The sequence below is a fragment of the Ambystoma mexicanum genome, chromosome 8, assembly GCF_040938575.1.
Source record: "Ambystoma mexicanum isolate Mex_15411 chromosome 8, UKY_AmexF1_1, whole genome shotgun sequence".
Classification (NCBI taxonomy): domain Eukaryota; kingdom Metazoa; phylum Chordata; class Amphibia; order Caudata; family Ambystomatidae; genus Ambystoma; species Ambystoma mexicanum.
In genome coordinates, this window is record NC_090929.1 from 448,264,760 (window position 1) to 448,286,563 (window position 21,804).

The following is a 21,804-nucleotide window of genomic DNA, read 5'->3' on the forward strand; positions in this document are numbered from 1 at the left end:
AACTGAGCAACGGTGTTCCGAGGCACAACGAAGCGCGGAAAAACGGAACTGAGCAACGGACGCTGCGCGCGGCCTTTATAGGCAGGATGACGTCGACGTCGGCACGGAGGCCGTCGAGGGTCATCGACTCGGCGATCATCGACGCGCAGCGCCCTCTGGCGAAAAAATTTTCCGAGGCCAGCAAAGCTGAAGGATTTCTATCTAAGATAAGGAATACGTCGGAGGACACAATCCCTTCGAAGGGTAAGTTACTGTGTGTCTGTTTTATTGATTTCTCGATGGCTTTAGACACAGTAAATCGTTCCCTGCTTAGGTCGAAATTGCGGATCTAGAATATCGATCTGCAATTACTACATTTCATTATCTCTGTAAACAGACACTCCTGTTAGAATTCGTACCAACCGTGAGGGGCATCTGACCCAGCCTATTTAGACTAATGTTGGTCTAAAACATGGTTGTGTACTTGCACCTATTTTATATAATCTCTATACTTTAGACATGGTGCAGGCCATACATCATATACGTAACTTTCCTCCCTCCATTGGTGGTGAACCAATCCCTTGGTTAAGCTATGCGGACAACACTGTCCTACTGGACCAAGCGCTGTTTGGGCTGACGCATTCAATTGATGCACTAAGTTCATATGCCAGCCAAAATGACTTACTCATTAATACTGGCAAAATTAAAATCCTGCAAATTAGAAGTGGAGTAAAACATGGCTCGGGCTGGGTTTGGAGACTTAATGCTTCCCTGATTGAAGTCGTGAGTAACTACCTATACTTGGGCTTCCCTATTAGATTGCATCAAAGTAATAGGTACTTCCACGACTACTATATACCGAAGATAATGAGTAAGAGGTTGGCGTTAAAAAAAATAATTTGCAGGAATGGAGGATCTAGCTTGGAAGGTATGATTACTGCATTTTGCATCTCCATTGTCCCTGGGATAGTACATGGCGCGGTCTTTCTGTCTGAAGACAAGAGCGCTTGGTTGGAAACATTGGAAGGGAACATTTTGACGCCCATCCGTCTGAGGCTTTAAGACTGGAATTAGGCGTCCAGTCACTAAGATCGACATGGCTGACTGCCAGGTGTCAACTCTGGTGCTCTATGCTGGCAGCTCGTCCGGGCTCTCTCTTATCACTTGCAGCTAAGCCTTCTCTGATTATGTTGAATGCTTTTATTGTTGTAAAACTAGTATGCCGAGGCATGCAAAAAGATCCAGGACAAAAGCGCCTTGTTAGTGGCCTTTTTCAAATTTTCAATGCTGTCGGGTCTCATAGAGACTTTAAATATGTGATTGATAATGAAAGCAATAGAAAGCCTCCCTTTTGCGAAACGCTCATGTCCTGATTCCAGGCAGCATCAGATATGAATAGGATTTGACCCAATATACTATTCCTGAATGAGAAGTCAATGGCCCCCGGTGTGGTTTTGATTACACCAGCCCTACTTTGAAAACGGCTGTTAGGAGCCGAAACACGTGTAATTAGAGGGCATTTATCTCACTACAGTTGAAATTAAAATTCATTTTGCTATCACCACTAACAAGGCGCTTTTGTCCTGGATCTTTTTGCATGCCTCGGCATACTAGTTTTACTATTTCTGGCGGGTTTTCCTGTGGCTCACCATCGATCCAGTGACTAGCGACATATCGACACCTACATGAAACAGAGGGGTTATTCCTGTCCCCACCCAAGATTTGGTTACAACCATATTCCACTTTCAATTAATGCTGAATGAGTCGCCCAACGGACCAGCTGTCACTGTAAACCCAGTATGCTTTTATTGTTGGTTTGCAGGGCACTGCTAGTAGCCATTTGGTCTCAATTGGTCTGTCTTTATAGTGAGATCACGGATAACCCTAAGGGTATGATATGATATGGCATTTATGACGCGCCTATACACAAGTGTTTCAAGGCGCCAGCTGATTCTTTAAAAAAATAAAACTGCTGTCCGGGATATTGATCTGAGCTTAACTAAGTTATCTACAAATAAAAGGTATTCTTTATACGCAGGTCAGAACTTTGTCTCAAACAAACCTTGCTCATATCTGACCAAACCCTTCAACCCGCAAATAAAGCGCTTTATAATCTACCTACGATTCAACATCCTTCCCAGCAGTGAACATCTTGGCAGGTGGAGGAGCACCCCTGATGAAGAAAGGTTATGTAGATTGTGTAAAATGACTGTAGGATCCTCGCGCCACTTAGTCACCAGCTGTCAGATCATGACTGACATCTAGCATCAGGGCCATTCCCTGAACAAAATGCCTGAATCGTTTGTTTTAACGGAACAATTTTGGAACAACTTTTATTGTGCAAGATCAATTGTTTTTACGTCTGCCGCCTTTTATAATAGGAATGAGGCACTGAGGCTGACATATAACTGCAGTGTTGGTGCTGCGGAAAGTGGATTCTGTTCCAAAGTGATAATGAAACATTAACTATGTATTTTACGATTTAATGTATGAGTGGTTTTAATCTATGAACGTAAGGTTCTATTTATTCAAATATATGTATTTGTTTTTTTCTTTTGAGGTTGGTGCGTAAGGTTTTGTTTGAACCCATTGCACAATACATACCTTTTTTTTGTTTAAGCTGGGACCTGGCACTATGGTACCCCTATGGCTCATGGCACTGGGGTGCTTTTTCAGTGCCTCGTGTTGGCCCTAGGGTGATGCTATCACCTACATTGGTTTTGGAGAGTAGGCTGTTCGGGGGTGTAAGCTGATTTACTGCATGTGGGCACTTCCTGCCTTTCACATTCCATTGGGTTCAGCGTCACCTCTCTGCCATACCTCCTGCCATACACAGGTCTGCTATGCTCTTTCTTTTCGATTACAGAACGGTTTTCCCTTAGGACAGATGTCGCGCATCCCTCTCCAGTGGAAACATCTATCTAACCCCGGTATTCCCTGACTTATTATTCAATACGTATTATATATTCAGTAAAGGATTTCTGGAGAGGCGTCTAATGGACGGCAGAAGGCGCTTTATGCGTTTTACCGCATTGTGGTGAGTTTGGCGTATTGCCTTTTAGAAATAATGAGGCTGTCCGGTTTTATTTCTACCAGTGTTCTGGATGGAATATATATAGATATGTATCCCTGTCCTCTACATGTCCCCATTAGTGTATTTATGTATCTGCTTTTAATGCAGCGCGTGTGTGGATGGTACTTCAGAGAGCAGAGGGGAAGATGTGGTTGGGGGTAGCAAAGAAGGTAAGGAGCAGAGCAAACTAATTACATCGCAAATAATTTCACGGGGCTGCCGATAAGTCGATTCCCTTTGTGGGATCAAAGGGACGATTTAATAATACACCAATTTTCATATATATTTTTTATTATGAAAAATACAATTTGTAGCACCTTTTCAGGATGTAGCATCTGTTCAATCAGTGTGGCATTCAGTTTTATTAAAAGGAGCAGAAATGATGTTTCCGCTGTACGTACCTCCTCTGCCTTCAAATGCCTCATGGATGCAAACCAGCATGACATTTCCATGCAATCCATTGGCTGTATTCCAAATGTTGCCGGCCCCCTCCGTAAAATCAGCACTTCGTAAACAATGCATCCATTATAACAAGGGAACTTGAACACCTCTTATGAGGTGTGTTTACTTACAAATCCGTGCCACTCTGAAGTGACACTGTTTGTACATGTATGTTACACATCTGAGTGTACCCAAATAGTGTAGATCCCACGGCTAGTGGATCCATGTAATGGCACAGTATTTGGCAGCCCTGGTCCTTTGTACTGGGCTCTGTGCCTGTGACTGTAAGAAGCAGAGCTTGCGTCACTGACTTTTCAAGCGGTGCAATAATCATAGTTACCCATGGTGCCTGGCAGGGTCTGGCAGCTTCCAGCAGCTTTGCGTGTTGGCGATGTGGCCCCTACATTGTGTTCATAGCATTGTAGGGAGCACCACTGACTGGTATGATGGGTGTTGGTGTTCATAATCGTGACTTGAACCTAGGCCATTTGTCACGGTAAGGCGTGTTGCCATTCTAACATGTCTGCCGAGCTTTCTACTATTGCCTTCATTCAATGACAACAGTAAGTTGGCGACGCTGTTGTATGCCGCAGGGCCTGCTGTGCAAGAAATATTTGAATCTCTCCAGCCTGCTGATGGCTCCTACGATGCCGCAAAGACAGCTCTCTGCAATCACTTCCTTCCATTAGCCAATGCGGACTATGAACATTTTGTGATGTTACCGGCTCGCCAGAAGGAGGATGACATGCTGGACACTTTTTATGGCTGTCTCAGGCATCTGTCGCTGGCGTGTGCATGGGGCGACCCGATGATATGATCAAGACCCTGCTCATTGAGGCGTGCTCATCGGGGAAACTGCTAAGACAGGTGCTGAGGGAACCTGGGACCACCCTGGCTCGCATCCTAGAGCTGGGTCACTACCAGGAGGTCTCGGAGGCAAGTGTGTCTAGGATGGAGGCGGGCACACATCCTGTGAAGGCGGAGGAGGTATGTGCGGTGGGGTGTGGCGGCTGAGGTGCCAGGAGGCTCAGTGGCAACTTCTGCGAGAGGGGCGGAAGGCCCAGAGAAGCGTGTCAGAAGTGTGGTTACGACCTGCCCCATCCTGCTGAGTGTCCAGCAGTTGGAAAGACCTGTGGTCGATGTGGCCTTGCTGACCACTACGCACGGGTGTGCAAAGCATCTCTACCAGTGATGGTGCCCAGAGTCCCAGTGCGGTCTGGCTTCCTCTGGCAATCCCGCCCGCCCCATGTTGCCCAGGTAAATCAGGGTGAGGAAGGCATACGGCTCGACGATGAAGAGGAGGAGGAAGAGGAGAATATCTTCTTCTTGTAAAGCGTGGAGGCTCTCAGGTCCAGAAGTAGAAGACAGCCACGATGCATAGTGGCAGTGAATAAGTCTCCTGTCCCTGTGTTAGTGGATACGGAGGCATCCGTCAACGTGATGGCTAGGGGACACTATGATGCCATGGACAGCCCCCCAAAGCTTGTTGCCCCCAGGGCCTGCATATTCACATTTGGAGGTTCCCAGCCGATTCCCCTGGAAGGGGCGTTCATGGCAAAGGTGGAACATGCAGGTGCAAAAATAACAGCATGGTTCTACGTGACACCGGTCAGCACCAACATGCTGTTGAGCTGCGCAGCGGCAGAGGCCCTGGGAATCAAAAGCTTCGCCTACTCCGTGTACCTGGAGGACATTCATGACTTGCTGGACAAGTATTCTTGTTTGTTCCTGGAGATTGGACAGATGGCTGGTGATCCGGTGAGACTGCACATTGACGAGTCTGTGCAGCCCATTGCTCTTAAACACCGCAGAGTGCCCTTCCACCTGAGAGACCTGGTGGACAAGGAGTTGGACAATTTAGTCAACCTCGACATCATCGAGAAGGTGGAGAGCCCCATACCATGGGTGTCCCCCATTGTGGTTGCAAGAAAGCCCAAGCAACCCGCTTCAGTGAGAATATGCGTCGACATGAGGCTCCCCAACAAGGCAATACGGAGGGAGCGACACCTAACACCGACAATCGACGATATTATCACTGAGTTACAAGGGGCTTGATCTTAGGACCGGATACCACCAGGTCGTGTTGCACCGAGTCGAGGTATAGCACAACATTTACAGCTCATAAGGGCCTATACCGATACAAAAGACTCCGTTTCAGTGTGTCATCTGCGGTTGAGGTTTTCCAAAACTTGATCAGAGGCGCCCTGGCAGATCTTGATGGCGTGCTGAATATAAGCGATGATATCCTTGTGTTCGCAAAGACTGAGTTGGATCATCTACTCAAGCTGGCCAAGGCTTTTGAGCGGCTACAGTCACTGGGCCTGACCCTCCATCGGGAGAAGTGTGAATTCCTGAGGCCGTCCATCGAATTCTTCGGATTCGTATTCAAGGAGGGAGGCGTGTCCCCCGACCCCAGGAAGGTGAAGGACATTAAAGATGCGCGCCCACCTGAGAATGTGTCCGAGGTGAGGAGTTTCTTAGGGATGGTGACCTACTGTGGCCACTTCATTAAGAACTTGGCGTCCAGGTCAGAGCCCCTGAGGGCCCTCACCAAGAAAGAGACAGTGTGGCAGTGGGGTCCACTCGAACAGGCAGCGTTTGAAGACATTAAAGGCGCCCTTACGGCAGAGGACACAGTGGCGTTCTTTGACCCCGCCCTGCAATCAGAGAGCATCGTGGATGCCAGCCTGTTTGGCCTGGGGACCGTGTTGACGCAGATAGGCCCAGATGACAGCATCCGCCCAGTGGCATATGCCAGCAAGGCGTTGTCAGAGACTGAACAGCGCTACTCCCAGATCGAGCGGGAGACCCTTGCTGTTCTCTGGGGGTGCAGACATTTCCGGTTGTATGTGCTGTGCACAGAGGTCGAACTGGGCGGGAGCGGTCAGGAGCGGTGCTTCTATACTTTTTATTTTTAAGCTTCTTAATGGAATGGTTTAGATTTAAAATAAAAGTGTAGGAAGAAGTTGAAGCTTGCAATTCAGTGCATAGCACTGAACATTCCCATAAACAGCAGGTGTGTATGTTCGGGGGCTTGGATTGTGTGTCTAATGGGGTGCAGCGATGGGATTTGTGGGGAGCGGGGGAAGGCCAGCGGGGAACATAGTTCCACTACTTTTTTTCCTACACTTCGACCACTGGCTGTGCAGACCCGTGACTGTTGCGACGGACCGCGAAGCCTCTGCTCCCAATCCTGGCCGGGTCGTCCTTGAAGCCACCAGCGAGAATTGAAAGATGGATGCTCGCCCTGCTTGAGTATGGGGTCTCGCTGGTGTACAGACCTGGCTCCAACAATGCAGCAGACTACCTATCTTGCCATCCGGGGAGTGATGGTGGTGGCACCATGGAAGCCTGTGTGGAGGAAGCGGACGACCATGTGCAGATGGTGGTCGAAGCGGCAACCCCGAATGCCTTACCACTGGAGGATCTGGAGGCAGCGGCAGCCCAGGACGAATGCTTTCGCATCCTAAAAATGGCCATGCAACAGGGCTCGTGCAAGAGTGTGCTCGAGTCCTCGGCGGGGCGCACGCAGGAGGCCAAGGTGGTGCTTGAACAGCTGTGGAAGGTACGGGAGGAACTACCATTCTCTGCCACCGGTCTCCTGCTGAGTAGTGACCGGATCGTGGTCCCGCAAGCCAAGATCCAGGAGGTCATTGGTCTGGCTCACCAGGGACATCAAGGGGCTGCCAAAACCAAGGCCCGTCTCCGCATCAAGGTATGGTTCCCCGAACTAGAACGGCGGGTGGATGAGCATGTGGCCACCTGTGTATGGTGCCAGGCGGCGTCCCCAGGACAACGGGAGCCCGCCATCGAAGTGATGCCAAGAGGCACGTGCCCGTGGGAAGTAGTACATGCTGACTTTGGGTCCACCACGCAAGGCACACACTTCCTGGTGGTGGTAGACAAATACTCGAGGTATCCGAATGTTGAGTTCATCGCTTCGGTGGCATTTGAGCATGTGGTGATGGCCCTGGAGAAAGTCTTTGCCACTCACGGATTCCCCAATATTCTGTGTTCGGAAAATGGGGCGCCATTCCAGGGTGAGCGGTTTGCAGAGTTGGTGGACAGTTACGGGGTTCAACACAGAAAGATCACCCCGCTGTGGCCAAGGGCTAATGGGGAAGCGGAAAGACTGATGCGGACTCTGAACAAAACCTTCCGCATAACACAAGGGCAGGGCCGATGCCTGAGAAGAACACTCTACCAATTCCTGCGGGTCTACTGCTCCACTCCACACACATACACTGGAGTGGCCCCGGCGGAAGTGCTGTTTAAGCGGTACCCCAGGGGGCTTCTGCCAGAGGTCGGAGAGAAGGAACCAGTAGTCATTGATGACCAGCAAGTGGAGCGAGATCGCTGGCTGAGGACTGAGCAAGAAAATGTGAGGAGAGGGCTCCGGCCCCAACACCTGATGCCTGGGGACGTGGTGCTAATCCGAAACAGGTACCCACACGGGAAGCTGTCCCTGCCCTATGAGCCAGAGTCGTTGGACGTCGTGGCAGTCAAAGGATCGATGGTAACAGCCTCGGACAGCAGGGCATCAGTCACAAGGAACGTGAGTTTCTTTAAGAGACTGGGAGAAACCAGGACTGATGCACCCCAGGACCAAGACATTGTGGACGTACCCGATGAGGGCGGGGGTGTTGGCCCTCTCCCTCCGTGTCCAGCTGAGGGGACGACCGCAAGTGGATCTCCAATGCCGGAGGCAAGCAGGAGGTACTCCCTCAGGACAGGGCGAGGGAAACCTGTTCGCCTCAGTGACTAAATGCTAGGATAGGTATCCTGAGCGACCCTGTGGGGCGCAGTAGTCAGGTGGGGACCCAGGGCGGCTGTAATTAAAGGGGTACAGTTGTGTGATGTGTTATGGTTAAGTTGGTTAATTTGTTGGTTTTTTGTGTGAATTTCCACAAGTATATTTGTTGTCCTCATGAAAAAGGAGGAGTGTGGTGCTGCCCCTTTAAGGGCTTCAGCACGCGGCAGAGTGACGCACTCCGCTGCATCATTTAAGGGCAATTATTTGCAAACTAATTGGAGAACACGCTCAAACAATGAAGCTGCACAAAGACAATTGTTCACTTTTCACACGTATTTGCATGTAGATGCCAGTGACCACTAGAGGGCAGTGAAGCTACATGAATATCGTCAACAGAGGCGACCTTGTGAATAAACAAAATACTGAACTGAGGAGAAAAAGAGACCACTTTCAGGCCTGACTAGATTGTGTGGCGGCGAACATGGGACTGGATACTGGATGGGGACTCTAGATCCATCCAAACTCGGAATGATTGCTGTAGGTGTATGATCAAAGTTTGTTTATGGTCCACAAGAAAAGGTTGAAAAAGTGCATGCAAGGTAGGCAGCTCAGCAAGCTAAGTACTTGCTACAGAGATTTGTGTTCAACCTGCAGTCACACATTTAATTCCCGGCAAGTCCACCTTAACCCTTCATGGTCCTGATGTTTATGAATTGAGTATCAGTGAGTTCAGATGAATAAACCCAATCATTACAACGCTTGGGAGGTGAATGAACCCAGCATTAATAGGTCTAGTAACAACATATTGTCATTGTTATTGGTCTTGGAAAACAATCTGTCGTAATTCACTGGGCAGAGTGGAACGACCAACTGAGGGCAGTAACCCCCTAGAATTTAAATGATCTTCCTTGAAGGGCTGGTACCTACACCTCCTTTAGAAAGAAAATAAGCGTATTCAATCACACTGCGCCAGTCACTATAAGTTTCATGCTTAAATACATTTGTTATTATTCATTTCAGAGTCAGCCTAACACGTGCTTCGAGCATAAGCTCTTCTTCTGAGGCTTAGGTTGTTTTTAATTTTTCACAATTGGAAAGAAAACAGTGGCACAGAAGACAAAGAGACCCAAGCGCTTGTACACTAGGTAGTAATGCTTGGATGGTGTGTGGTTGTATGTCGTAGGTATTTGGCCTAACACTCCACAGAAAAAGTCATATATTTATAACTGTATACAATCAAACTGCGCCAGTCTCTATAAGTTTCATGCGTAAATGCATGTGTTTTTATTCCTTTCAGAGTCAGCCTGACACGTGCTTCAAGCCTAAGCTCTTCTTCTGAGGCTTAGGGTGTTCTTGTGTTTCACATAGTCCAATAGGCTCGGTAGCTAAAATGCAATATTCCGAATTCCTGTATATTCCTTCGCTGTTGGGTCTCAAGAATTAAATTACCGGCCTTTCGGCACACGTCCATGTTGTCGAGGACTTGTGCCGAAGGCCGGTAATTTAATTCCTTTAGAAAGAATGCTTCCCGTAGGTATGCAGGTACTCCGCCCCTCCCCCCCACAAACCCTGCCACTCAGTAATCTGGAGCCCAATCAGATTTCAGGAACCTCCCGAGGGGCAGGAACGCCTTCTGTGTGTAGAAACCCTGTCATATTACAGGACCGCAGAGATTTTCCCTTAAGGTGCAAGAATCCCCATACAAAGAAGGTGCCATCTTGGAATGGAGAAGTCCTCTCAGAATATAAGAACCCCTCAGAATGCAGGCGTGCCCCTTCAGATGGCAGGAATCCTATCCCAGACATATGCAGGAACAAAATGGTTGACATTTTTGCAAAAAGTGGTAATTGCATGGAGGGGACCACCAACATTTCCATGTACATGCTCTTAGGACTCCTCGTGCTATTTTCCACATTTGCAAGATGAAATGCAAAAAAGGTTTTGAACAGGAAAAGGCGGCTGAATAATGTTTTGGATAACCCCTGCATTTGTCCATTTTTGCTTTTATTGCCAATTATTCCTTTGCGCATGCTCCCTGCTGCGCTTTCTTCCTTCCCAGCAATAATATTGGCATGACACAGTATTTTATATGGCAAACTTGGCCGCAGTTTTATTTCCATAACAACAGAATTATTGTACACATTTGTGAACTTCAGTCTGCAAGTGTGGCGCTTGCTCCGTGTCGGATCTCCCTTGATTCCCCCTATACCTTTGTATAGTAGGACCCCAACTCCCCCGACCCTTTGTACCTGAGCTTATCCTGCCCGTGCAGGTGTCTGTGGGTGGGGAGAGCACTGTTTCTTTTTGGGGGAAGCTGGGCCTTAGTTGTTACTACCAGACGCCCCTCGCTGTTAGGCCCCAAGAGGTGCTGATCCGGAAGAGCGAAGACCCATTCCGGTTTCCTTCTGGCTCATCCGGAGTCTATCATTTGTGCTTGGTTGCCCAAACACTGTCACGCCACTAAGTGGGTTCCCGGCCACTGTGGCTCCCCTTCTTCCTGTCTCCTTTTTACAACTCCAGCAATTTGGTACAAATGTTCCAGAAAAGGAGCTCCATCCCTTTTTTGGACAGGTGTACCCCATCCTTCAGAAAGTACTCGGGAGTTTTCCCGTTGATCAAGCCATGCCTGATTTGATGGAAGCCTCTGCAGAACTTTGCCACGGCCCCATTCAGCTTTTTCCTCGATTTTTCACCTGCTGAATGGTTCTCGGCCCCCCTCCATTCTGCCCTGGGAATTACTTCTGACCACACGATCTCAGTTTCGCCCAACTGTGCGAGATCTCCTGCAATGATCTCGTAATGTCCATCAACAAAACCCCCCTCCCCAGGCTGGTCAGGTCGTTCCCTCCCAGGTGTATCACCAATACTCAGGCTTCTGCCGCCTCCCCAGCAATTTCCGCAACAGCCCCTTTAGCTGAGCCCACTTCATCCCCGGCACCCCGTGCCACTCAATCCTGAATTCGCCAGCTGTCAGCTCTTCCTGCTGCTGAGTCCAGCTCGCCTTGGCCCTCGAGACGAACGAGTGCCCCACTACCCATACAATGCTCTGCCTCCTTCCTTGTACTGCTGGGAAATGGGAATTGGAGGGAACAGCATAGTTAACTCACATTTTTTCCGGCCTGATATATCTTTTGTTGCACCCTGAAGACCATCTCCCCAACCTCATGATGTCTTCAGCCCCCAAGCCTGCGGCTGCCGCGGAGGTGGTGGCCCCTATTCGGAATGAGTGTGTCCCAAACCGACCCTCTGTCAGCCCTATCTTTGCCAGGCCTTGGCCCATCACTTTTTTAAACTGGAAGCGGCTTAGTGCGGACCCATCCCTGTGCAAGAGCCACGTTGCATCTGCTGCTGACGGCTGCCGCTGCTGGAGGGAGTTGGCCACCGCCGCCACTGGGCATACTCTGCTTGTTTGGATGGCTTGCAGTGTTAATGCCGCCCCTTTCCCTTTCTGATCCATCTTCGACCTTCTCACATAGATGACCACCTGGGCGCTGTTCACCTGAACATCCCTTAACCGTACAAACCAGTTTCCCTTGCCATTCTTATTCTCCGGCACCAGCTTGCTAACCCTGAGAGCCCCAAAGAAAGCCACCGTAATGGCAGCCGTGAATAGTACCCTCTCAGCCTCGCCGTTACACACCGTGTCCAGACATTTGATTAACCCATGTAGTTTTAAAACGAAATCCTTCCGCTGGCACGGCGAGTCAGCAGGGTCCCACTGCAGGAGCGAGATGTTTCTGCAGTCAGACTCTGCTGCTTATAAGGCGTCTCGCCCTGCCCCTTTCCTTTGTTTCGCCCTTCGCGGGCTTTTGGATTGTTTTGGTGCTGTTCCGCCCACTGCCCTCCCCTTGCCCAGGGGGAGGGTAACAGGTTGTAGGAGGACAGGACCCTGCAGCGGTTAATATGCTGCCTCCTCCATTTTTCTTTGGGTCTTTTTCGTCGTCAGTGACACACTTCGTCCTGCAAAAAATGTAAATGTCGCCTGCCCTTTACGCATGGCACAGCATTTAAAATAGGTTCTTATGGAATCAACATGTGTTTACATGGTGCAAAAAACAGGCTGTTTTGTAGGCAGAGTGGGAAAGGCAGGAAGACATATTCATCGAGTTTTATGCACCACTCCACCCTCAAAATCTCTTGAAATCCAGCAGAGTGCAAAAACAGGAGCAAAACTAGGCGTAAACCTTTACGTCAGGTTTTCACACAAATATTTACACTCCACGGATTTGGAAAAAGTTTTGTGACAAATGGCTTGTAAGTGAATGCCGGGTCTGGTCCGTCTTACCTTTAGCCAGCTTGGGTGAAAATGTTGCCTCCACGACTCTATCATTGAGGGGTTGAGCGTGGCGGTAGTCATTTCGCAGGGTTTCGTTGTTGTAATCAAGCACGGAGTTTTCAAGCAATTTAATCTGTGGAAAGAAAATGCCCAGAGAGAGTGCCCACATTATATCGCAGTATTTCCATCGTGCGATTGTGTGTTCAAAGATTAATATGCTTTCCCCGTGGTTTTTATGAGATTGTACACGTTGTAGTACTTCTGTGGTCATGGTGTAGTGTGGTATTGTTACGGTAATGCTGTATTTACACAGTGTAGTATGGTGGCCACATGATAATGCGGCTGTGCACACTAGAGTGCTGTATTTCTATGGTAATTCTGTGTTTACATGGTGTATTGTGCTATTTTTATGCCAGTGCTCTGACTGTGCACACTATAGTGTGGCATCTCTATGGCAATGCTGTGTTTAAATGGTGTCCTCTGGTATTCTATGGCAATGCCTACACTATTTACTTGCAATCCTCATTACGCCTCCTTCTGTTCTTCCTCGTCATAGTCCTTACACTATGTTGTGGATGCTGCCTCCAAGACAGGAACCCAATGTTTGAGATGTGGCATAACAGGTTCAATTATCAGAAGTCGCCCCAACATGCCTTTCTGTCTTTATCCATTTTTTACAAATCAATACTGAAGCAAACATAATGATTTCTGTCTGTATTTATGTGTACAGATCCGTAAAAACTGAAAACGGGGATCCCTAATCATAAAGAAGTTCGAGTTCTGACATAACAACCTTCTCATCCTGTTTGCTGCACTTGGGACCTCACTATAGGCAGGGCAAAGCGGTAAAAATGCAGCGGTAACGCTATTACTGCTGCATTACCGCTCTGCCCAATCCCGAGTTTGGGGGAAACTCAGAGTATTCACCTCCAGCTCGAGCATTCAGCTCCAGCTCTGAGCTGGAGGTGAATGCGCTGACTTTCCGCCCTTCTTCGGCACAATTACCGAGACGCAATTATTGCTGCGGTAACTGTGCGGAAACGCTTTATTGAGTACTATGGGTTAAAAAACTTGGGACCTACCCCGCCACCACAATTTGTGATCTGCCGCTAATAGCGTCGGACCAAGTTGCGTTGGGCGTTATGCCGGCGGATTTACCGCCAGGATACCACCCAATATATAGTGAGGCCGTGGTCCCTTGTAACCTCTTAGCTTTCAAGCTGGTGAACTGGGAGTAGCGTTGGAGCCTAAGGACACGTGTGCTATAGAGAGATCTTCATGTAGGCAAAAGGAGGAACCGTACCCTTGCTCTTATGAATGTGTCTGTAATGGCCAGCCACTTTAGCACAAATCAGGGATGGGGACTTCTCCATCAGCATGCAGGCCTTGAACTAGGAGAGAGTCTCGACTCTACTTATCCGCCCATCTCTAATACGTAGCCATGGCAATCTCAATCAGTACCACATATCTCTCAGCAACTTTGTATCCCACTGACAATAACCACAAACCTTATTTCCAGTCATTACTTAACAAGGCTCAGCAGACAGAATACGTCCATTTTTTGACCAAAGGAATGCATTCTCCCTAACATTAATCCAACCTAATTACCAGTAGCCTTCACACCTATTGCTCCTGAAGTGCCGCCCGCCTGCATGCAGCCCATATGCACTCCCTAGAGTGCTGTTTCCCACAAAGTATGCCGCTTCAACTCATGGCCGTGCTGAAGCACCAGAGGATTCCATGCCATCCCCAGGGCAACTATTAGCCCTTTTTTACCACAAGTTATCAAGTGCATTACATCAAGCGAAGCAAGCCAGGACAAGTTCTCTCAGAATGCACTAGCATAGCGAACGGCAACCACTAGAGACAATAGGCCTCATTACAAGTTTGCCCATATTTCGGTGGTAAATCCACTGCAAACAGAATTACCATTATTTCCGGATTTACTGTGGGATTACAAGTGTTGGTTGGCAGTGTAAATCCCCATTTTCGGAGTCCAAGAATCCATGGGCATTCCAACGATTTTGACATTTTTTGACGGTAAGATAGAGCATTTACCTCCAGCATTCCGCTGTGTGTGTATCCTCCACTTTAGCACTAAAGTTGTAGTATGGCAGTTTGGTAATGCAGTGACACAGAGTTACCACTGCATTACCACCATTCTTTCCTGCACCGCCATACTCCTAATGAGGCCCAATGACACATATCAGCCACTTACAGCTTCATCATCAACACAAATTGCCAACTAGGAACAAAGACAGATGAAGCAAACCAAGACTGCATCACACGAAATGCAGTAGTTAGGTTAATGAAAATCAGGGCCAGAAAGCAGTATCCTGGTAATGGAGCAGACTCACCAGTCATTTCAGTCCTGGCTGTCGCCAAAAACACTTTAGCCTGTGCGTCGACATTTGTACATTCTGAACATTGAAAGGAATGTCCAGGAAACAAAATGCTTCTAATCCTTCTCAATGTTCAATGCTTCGGTCCAGTCTCCATATCCGGTAGGTTTCCAATATAGGATTGAAGAGGAATCACCAGCCTCCACCGAACCTAGACCCAAATCCCAACAGAAGCCCGCAGAAAACTTCTAATTTTCCCTTGCTTCTAACCTGGACCCAACGGGCATGGCCTAGGGAGAAATATTCTAGTTTTAAGAATGCCTCAAATCAACCCCGACTCGCCTGGTCGGGGGGCGCCTCTTGAGCCGAGGGTCTGAAACATGTGGCTCTATAGATGTTTTGGACTACATCTCCTATGATCCCTCACCACTGACTGTGCGGGCTGCGGCTGATTGGATTTGGAGCTCAAAACATCTGGAGATCCAAAGGTTGCAGACCCCTTCTCTAGAGGGTGTTAGTGAACTGGAGCCCAGCAGGAGTGCCATCCTAACATATAACAGAAGAATCTGTCAGGGCAGTAGACAGGAAGCAAACAGGAGATTTCTGGGTAATCCAAGTAAAGTGGGTGGGGCTGGTCCAGAATAGAACTGAAACGTATATAAAGTAGCACAGAGGTTTCCTGTCTCACTGGTGGGACCCACCTCACTCTATAAAAACTGTGACGAGGAAAAGGGATGGAAGTGTAATGCTATGAGTGTACACTCTGCAGTGCTGTTTTATGAAGAAATACTGTTTACATGGTGTAGTGTGGAATGTGTATGGCAATGCTGTTTTCAGTCAAGTGCAGTCTCAGTTCTACCTGGTTGTGCGAGAGGACAATAGGTTCGTCGAACACGGTCCAAATGACGTTTTCAGTGCATGGCGGCGTGGTCAGGGAACCCGGATATCGGTAAAAATTCTTTAGGTTTTCAGGCAGCATGGCCTGCACGTCCAGCGAGGTGAGCTCCGTCATCTGTCCTGTAGGAGGAAGGACAAGCATTAGAGATAATCCTGCATGAGAGTCTTTCGACTCAGCAGAGGGAGATAGCACTGAGAGTTGCCCCGCTGACTCCCAACAACCTTCTCACTGTTTCTAACTGATTTTGACCAAAATGCAGGACCCTCAACGAGTTTACTATAATATAATGGGCCTCATTATGAGTGTGGTGGTCCAGAAACAAGGGGGCCTGTAAGCTTACCGGAACCTTTGTTTCCGGACCGCCACGCTGCACGTCTGCCTGTCGGGGCTGCTGTGCCTGACAGGTCTGACCCTGCCGAGCATGGCAGCCCTGGTAGGCAGACTCAACACGGAAGCATCAGCACCGTTAATAGCGGTGCCGGTACTTCCATGAACCCATTCCCATGGAGTCATGTGGGGCTCCCCGGGAATGGGGACTAACATTTTCCGGCACCCAGTCCACCGGACTCATAATGAGGCCCAATGACTCCACATTATACAACAGGTGCAGCCTACTCTCAGAGAAATGTTAGCGTTTCGAGGGCCTGTGCACTGAACACCCGTACAAAAAATTGTTCTCCCTTATGTTGACTCGAACGGGAATATATGGAGAAGTGAAGCAAGTACTTCTCGTGCAAGGGAACCCGCGGACCACATTTGAGATATGAACCCTGCATTGATTAAACCCTTTTGCAGGGTTTAACCTAATGGGATGCAGGATAAAGGCAGCTTGCCATCCCTCCTACCCCACATCTTTTCGAAGGCTGGTGTTAGTTCACCATTTGGACAACAAAGTTTGCGAAGGCCTGTTGACCATTTGTTACAGACCTGCACTGCCACATTGTATTATTGAGGGGTATCATGCTATCATGGTATTGGGAATGGTGGGTGGGGTTGTGTGATAAAGTCCTCTGCTTGATTCTTGAGGTGAAGAATAATATAGGCATGGCGACCCAGTGGTGGGGTCTACTGAGCGATGCTCAGCTTGGTGGGGGTAATGGAGGGGGGCGGATTGCATAGTATACCCAACCACTTCCCAGTAGAGTAGCAAGGGCTAACCACAAAGAGAAAGCCCACTTACCTGTCTCTCTGACAGACACTCCTGATAGAAAGATGTCCTCTGAACATGCAGCCCACCCTTGGATTAGCTGACCCAGAGTAAGGCATTGTCCCGAATTTTGTGAAATCTCCAGTTCCCCAATAAGGTAATGAAAGAACTTTAGTAACGCCTAGTATGGGGTTGTCAAGAACACTGGGAGAAAAGAAGTGCAAGAGCCATTAGTACCAAAAGATTGAGTCAGAAGATACGGGGAGTAGAAAAGGTCAGAAATAGTGAGGACAATTATATTGCTGAAGGCACAAGTCACCATGCTCCAGAATCTTCACACCTACGGAACGCAGTCTGCGAGCAGGGAATGTTGGCTGAAACTGCGGATGCGGTGCCCCGCTGCCCCATCCTGTGCAATGTGAACTTGCAATGTGAACTTGCTAGATGGCTGCCTGCCACTGTGAATGCTTTGTGTAAGTGTGTCATAGCCAATACAGCAAAGGCAAGCCACAGGCTCAGAGTCTGCAACCAATCCCTTTGCAAAAGACAAAATCCTGAACACATGAAGACAGTCAAGCAAGGTCAGGCCTCAGAGGCAGAGCCGGTCGGCCACATAAGCCAAAACGGAGTTCACGGGATTGTGGTTACTGGAGACAGGGAACATACGGTGCAACAGCAAGTTGGAGGGAGAAGGAGGAGGTGGAAAGGGAGCAGAAGTATGGATAGAATGAAAGAGTAGGCTAGAGAGTGTTAGTACGAGGTGACAATTGAGGGGGAGGAGAAAGAGAAAGAAAGGAACATCAAGAAAGAGGTGGGAAGGAGGAAGGGAAGATTAAAGATGAGTTGACAGAGGGAGAAGGCAAGTAAGAAAGTGAGAAACATCCCAGGCACAGAGGAGTGTGGTAACTAGGGAGAGAATAAAGGGGAGGTGGCAACCAAGAAGGGAGAGGCAAGTAAGGAACACCAAGGATAAAATTGAGCGTAAGGAGGAGCAGGAGGGGGAGAGTAAGGTGGAAGCGAGTGAAGAGACAAGGTGTGGAGGGCTGAACCTGTGGCAGTGTTCAGGAGGTGGTAGGAATGTGGTCTCTCTGCTTCTGTCAATAAGTTGAACCTATTAGTGCCAATGCCTTGATGTAAAATATTATTGCTTTAATAAAGCGTTTGCTAATGCAAAAGGAATCTTAATTTCGTTTAGTGTTATATAGTATTTAGAAAATACTTAGTCGGTAGACGTTAGGTTGGCTGCAAGATTTGGAGGCATGGACACAGAGTGGAGAACAGAAGGTAAGTGGGGGAAAGGAACACTGCATGTATGTGTAGCCCCTGTTTCCCGGCCCTGGTCTATGCAAGGGTGTACTCTTACCTTACCCGGAGCTGGGACAGTTCCCATGGATACCATCCCCCATCCCCCACGCCCACAGCCCGGTGGGTAGGGAGGGGCGCTGGACCTGCTAAATAAACCTGCTGTTAACAGGAGATGGGCTACACATTAATTGACAGATACACCAGAGTGAATTTATTAAATAAAGCGCCAACGCCTTTTATACTGTTTCCCCTAGGATTCCACTGGCGTGAGTTCCACCCTAACCGGGGACCGGCTACATCAGCACACCCTTCCTTGGATAGGTCTACGCGACCCTTAGGATGAGTCTGCATAACCAATCCCCTTCTGAACCTCATGCACCATCGACATGGAGTGGAATGCCAGAGGACGGCTTCTGTGGGTGGTCCCATCTTTCTAGGCAGCTTCAAGCAGGCCACCACCCTATCCTACTATCTCATGTCAGAGTGCCTCCCCTCTACACCCTATTCACAATCATGGTCATCTTTACAACCTACCCCCTACTTAACCTTTACCCTCCATAACATACCCCCTAATACCCTAACTGTCTACTTTCCCCTACTTAACATTTACCCTACATAATATTAATTGCATAAATATTTACACATAACTTTTATATATATATGGGAAAACATTTGTCTGCCCCTAAACTGCGCTCTGCCTCATTATTGAGCTGGTGCTATTGGGCTAGAGCGGACAGGGCTCTAAAATGTGCAGAAGAATGTCAGCAAAAAGATACAGGTAGGCAGATAAACAACACATCCAACTTAATACCAAACTTGCCCAAGCACTCACGACCATTTACTAAGTTTAAAAAAAATGTCTTTAATTAATCAAAAGTTGTGCAAAATGTTATAACATGGCAATACCTGGTCAGACCAGGCACAAGGCACCACTCACCCCAACGGGTGGAAAGACGCCACGCGTTCCGCTCGACTCGCGAGCTTCCTCAGGCTTGTAGTTGTTCCCAACATGTGTATTCTCGTTTTTATAATGGCTCATGGGCTATGTCATGTGCTTCCCCCACCTGCTACTTCACGCGTCACATGATGCACTACTACAATCTGGCTAAAAAAGAACTCTATGGTTCTACATGACGGAGAATCCGCCATCTTGGAATGGCTCAGGTCTAATGGACCTTGAGTGTAAATGTAGGGAGGTAAAATACTCGGGAATCCTTTATAAATTTAAATTCAGACTAGCGCGCGTGAATGACAAAGGCAGGGGGAGTCAGACATGTCCCATTGAGAGAACAGTATATATAAAAACTTTGTAACAAGATTTCGCGCCAGTGCGCAATATCAATATTTGTTGCCTCACCGTGCGAGAAACATTCTCCACGGTGTGGCAAACTATCCGCATGAAGGGGTGAGTGCAAAAAAACGAATGTCGCTGCTATGGCCCAATGTTGGTAATGTCGACCCGCACAATACATGAGAAGGAGATAGCCTTAGTTTATACAGCAGGTGTGCTCCTCAATGCTCAATCAATGACTGGTTTTGGCACAATGCATGTTGGACCGGCTAGTCCCTAATTCGCCAAAATCACAAATGCTAGTGCATATTTTTAGAAATGAAGGCGAATTTAAACAAATATGCAATCACCTATCATCGCATACCTCAATGCATTGATAAAGTGCTAGTACATGATAGGAGCAGCATTAGGTTAGGGATTAAGGTGAATTCAGACAAAAATGAAAACGCATGTCGTCCCATATAGAGTAATAAAAGGTTATCTGTGTATAATACCTTAATGCATTGGATGGATGCTCGTGCAAGTTAAAACGGCATGATTTAAAGTATCCGGACAAATGTCCATCTCTTTCTATCTCCCTACATTGTGCATATGGCGTACCAAAACTCAGCCATATTTTTCTGAATGATCAATTTTACCATCTTTAAAAAGTGAGTGAACATTCTGCCTGTCATATAAAGTGACATGTGCAGTTGGTTCATTCATAAAGTGCAATGTGATACATGTATGTATAAATTCATAGAAACATGACTTTAAAAAGGAAAAAGAGAAAGAAAAAGAGATATTAGATCACTACACATTTACCCGAATTAGAGTCAAGTGTTAAGTCACTCTCTATGTGTTTTGTCTACATCAGAGACTAGCCTAAACACACTATGATGTTGCTTTCTAAGTTGTAAAGTATACAGGATGAGTGTGTAACACTAAAACAAGCATTGAACTGGAATATGGGACATTCATTAATGAAAATGGCTTCTAGCCCCTGATTAATCATATAGGAAGACATACAGCTCTGGGTCCACATTTAAACCATTAGGCTTTAGTGTATCAAACCTACAGATTAGTTTGGCTTCTAGTTGGCGCAGTTTGAGTTCCCTATTGCCCAACCTCTTATGTTGTGGTATGTGTGCTAAACCCACAAAGCTCATTTCTGATGTATTTTTATTATGTTTCTCACCAAAGTGTAAAGCTACAGGGTATGTCAAATCTCCATTTTTTATGGTTCTGTAATGCTGTAAAATACGCAATTTTAGCGGGCCAATAGTTGATCCTATATAATGTAACCCACAGCTGCATGTTATTGCATAAACCACAAACTTTGTAAGGCAAGTTATTTTATGTTTGTACTTCCATTCTTGCCCATTAGCACAAATTCCATGAATCAGCCCCACAGAAACTGCGACTCTAAAATGCAGACTGCGCTTTTACTGCACTGTCAGCATTTTAGAGTATGACGACTCCCATTACGGCGCCCAAGTGGAGCTGGGGTTGCAGGGCTTTCCCCCGCTCTCCTTGGTCACAGTAATGGGAGTCGGGCTGCAGGGGTGTCCTCCGCTTACCATTACGGTAAGCGGCAGACATGAAAAAGAACAAATATTTTTGTTAAAAAGGACCCTGCGGCATCAGCACCGCCCCACGTAAGTGGGAGGAACTGATGCAGCAGGGGTACAAGGGAGTCGGCGGTGCACACAGAAGTATGCCTTGGTAAAGGTAAGTGGGCTGGGATTTGGAGTATTCCAGGGGAAAAGGGATCTATCTGACCATTGCTCCACGCCGTAATTCGCGTTGACTTTTTTCATTGGCGCAGTTACGGGCAGTGATGATATAGATTCTCCAAAATAACTTGTACATTTCCATGTCTGTCTTGCCAAGAGTGTCACAAAGATATGTCTGTATGGGACAACTAATTCATTTGAAACATTACAGAACTTGTAATACTAGAAACATTATATATGGCCTGTGTTGCCCATTTGGTATATATTATATTGAGATATTAATGAGATCGTCCAAGGTTTGTTGGATGGAATACAAGTCGTATATCTGTACAACATCTATTAACTCTGCAGGTGTAGTCCATTTTAGTCAGTTAGGTCCTACTATTGCACAAATTAAATTGATCATTCTAGGAGTTATAAATATCTACAAGGGAGGAGGTAATTTAGAGAGACAGTTAGCACAACAAGAGTGTTACTGAATTGATAGACTTTCAGCATTGCCCCCCAGTACCCTCAAAAGGGATGACTTGGATATGGATTTGACATGTTTCATTTAAGCAGCAGTTGTTGGTTTACAGCATGTT

At 47.5% G+C, this 21,804-nt stretch overlaps 1 protein-coding gene across 1 annotated transcript in view; it reads right to left on the reverse strand.

The window, feature by feature from the left end:
* CA6 (carbonic anhydrase 6) overlaps positions 1-21,804 on the reverse strand; it is a 277,304-nt gene that overhangs the window by 86,413 nt on the left and 169,087 nt on the right. Inside the window, exons 6-7 of the mRNA XM_069610032.1 lie at positions 15,724-15,881; positions 12,532-12,655 (exon numbers count right to left, since the gene is read on the reverse strand). Of these exons, the coding sequence (XP_069466133.1) occupies positions 12,532-12,655; positions 15,724-15,881 (282 nt within the window). The remainder of the gene's footprint in view (positions 1-12,531; positions 12,656-15,723; positions 15,882-21,804) is intronic.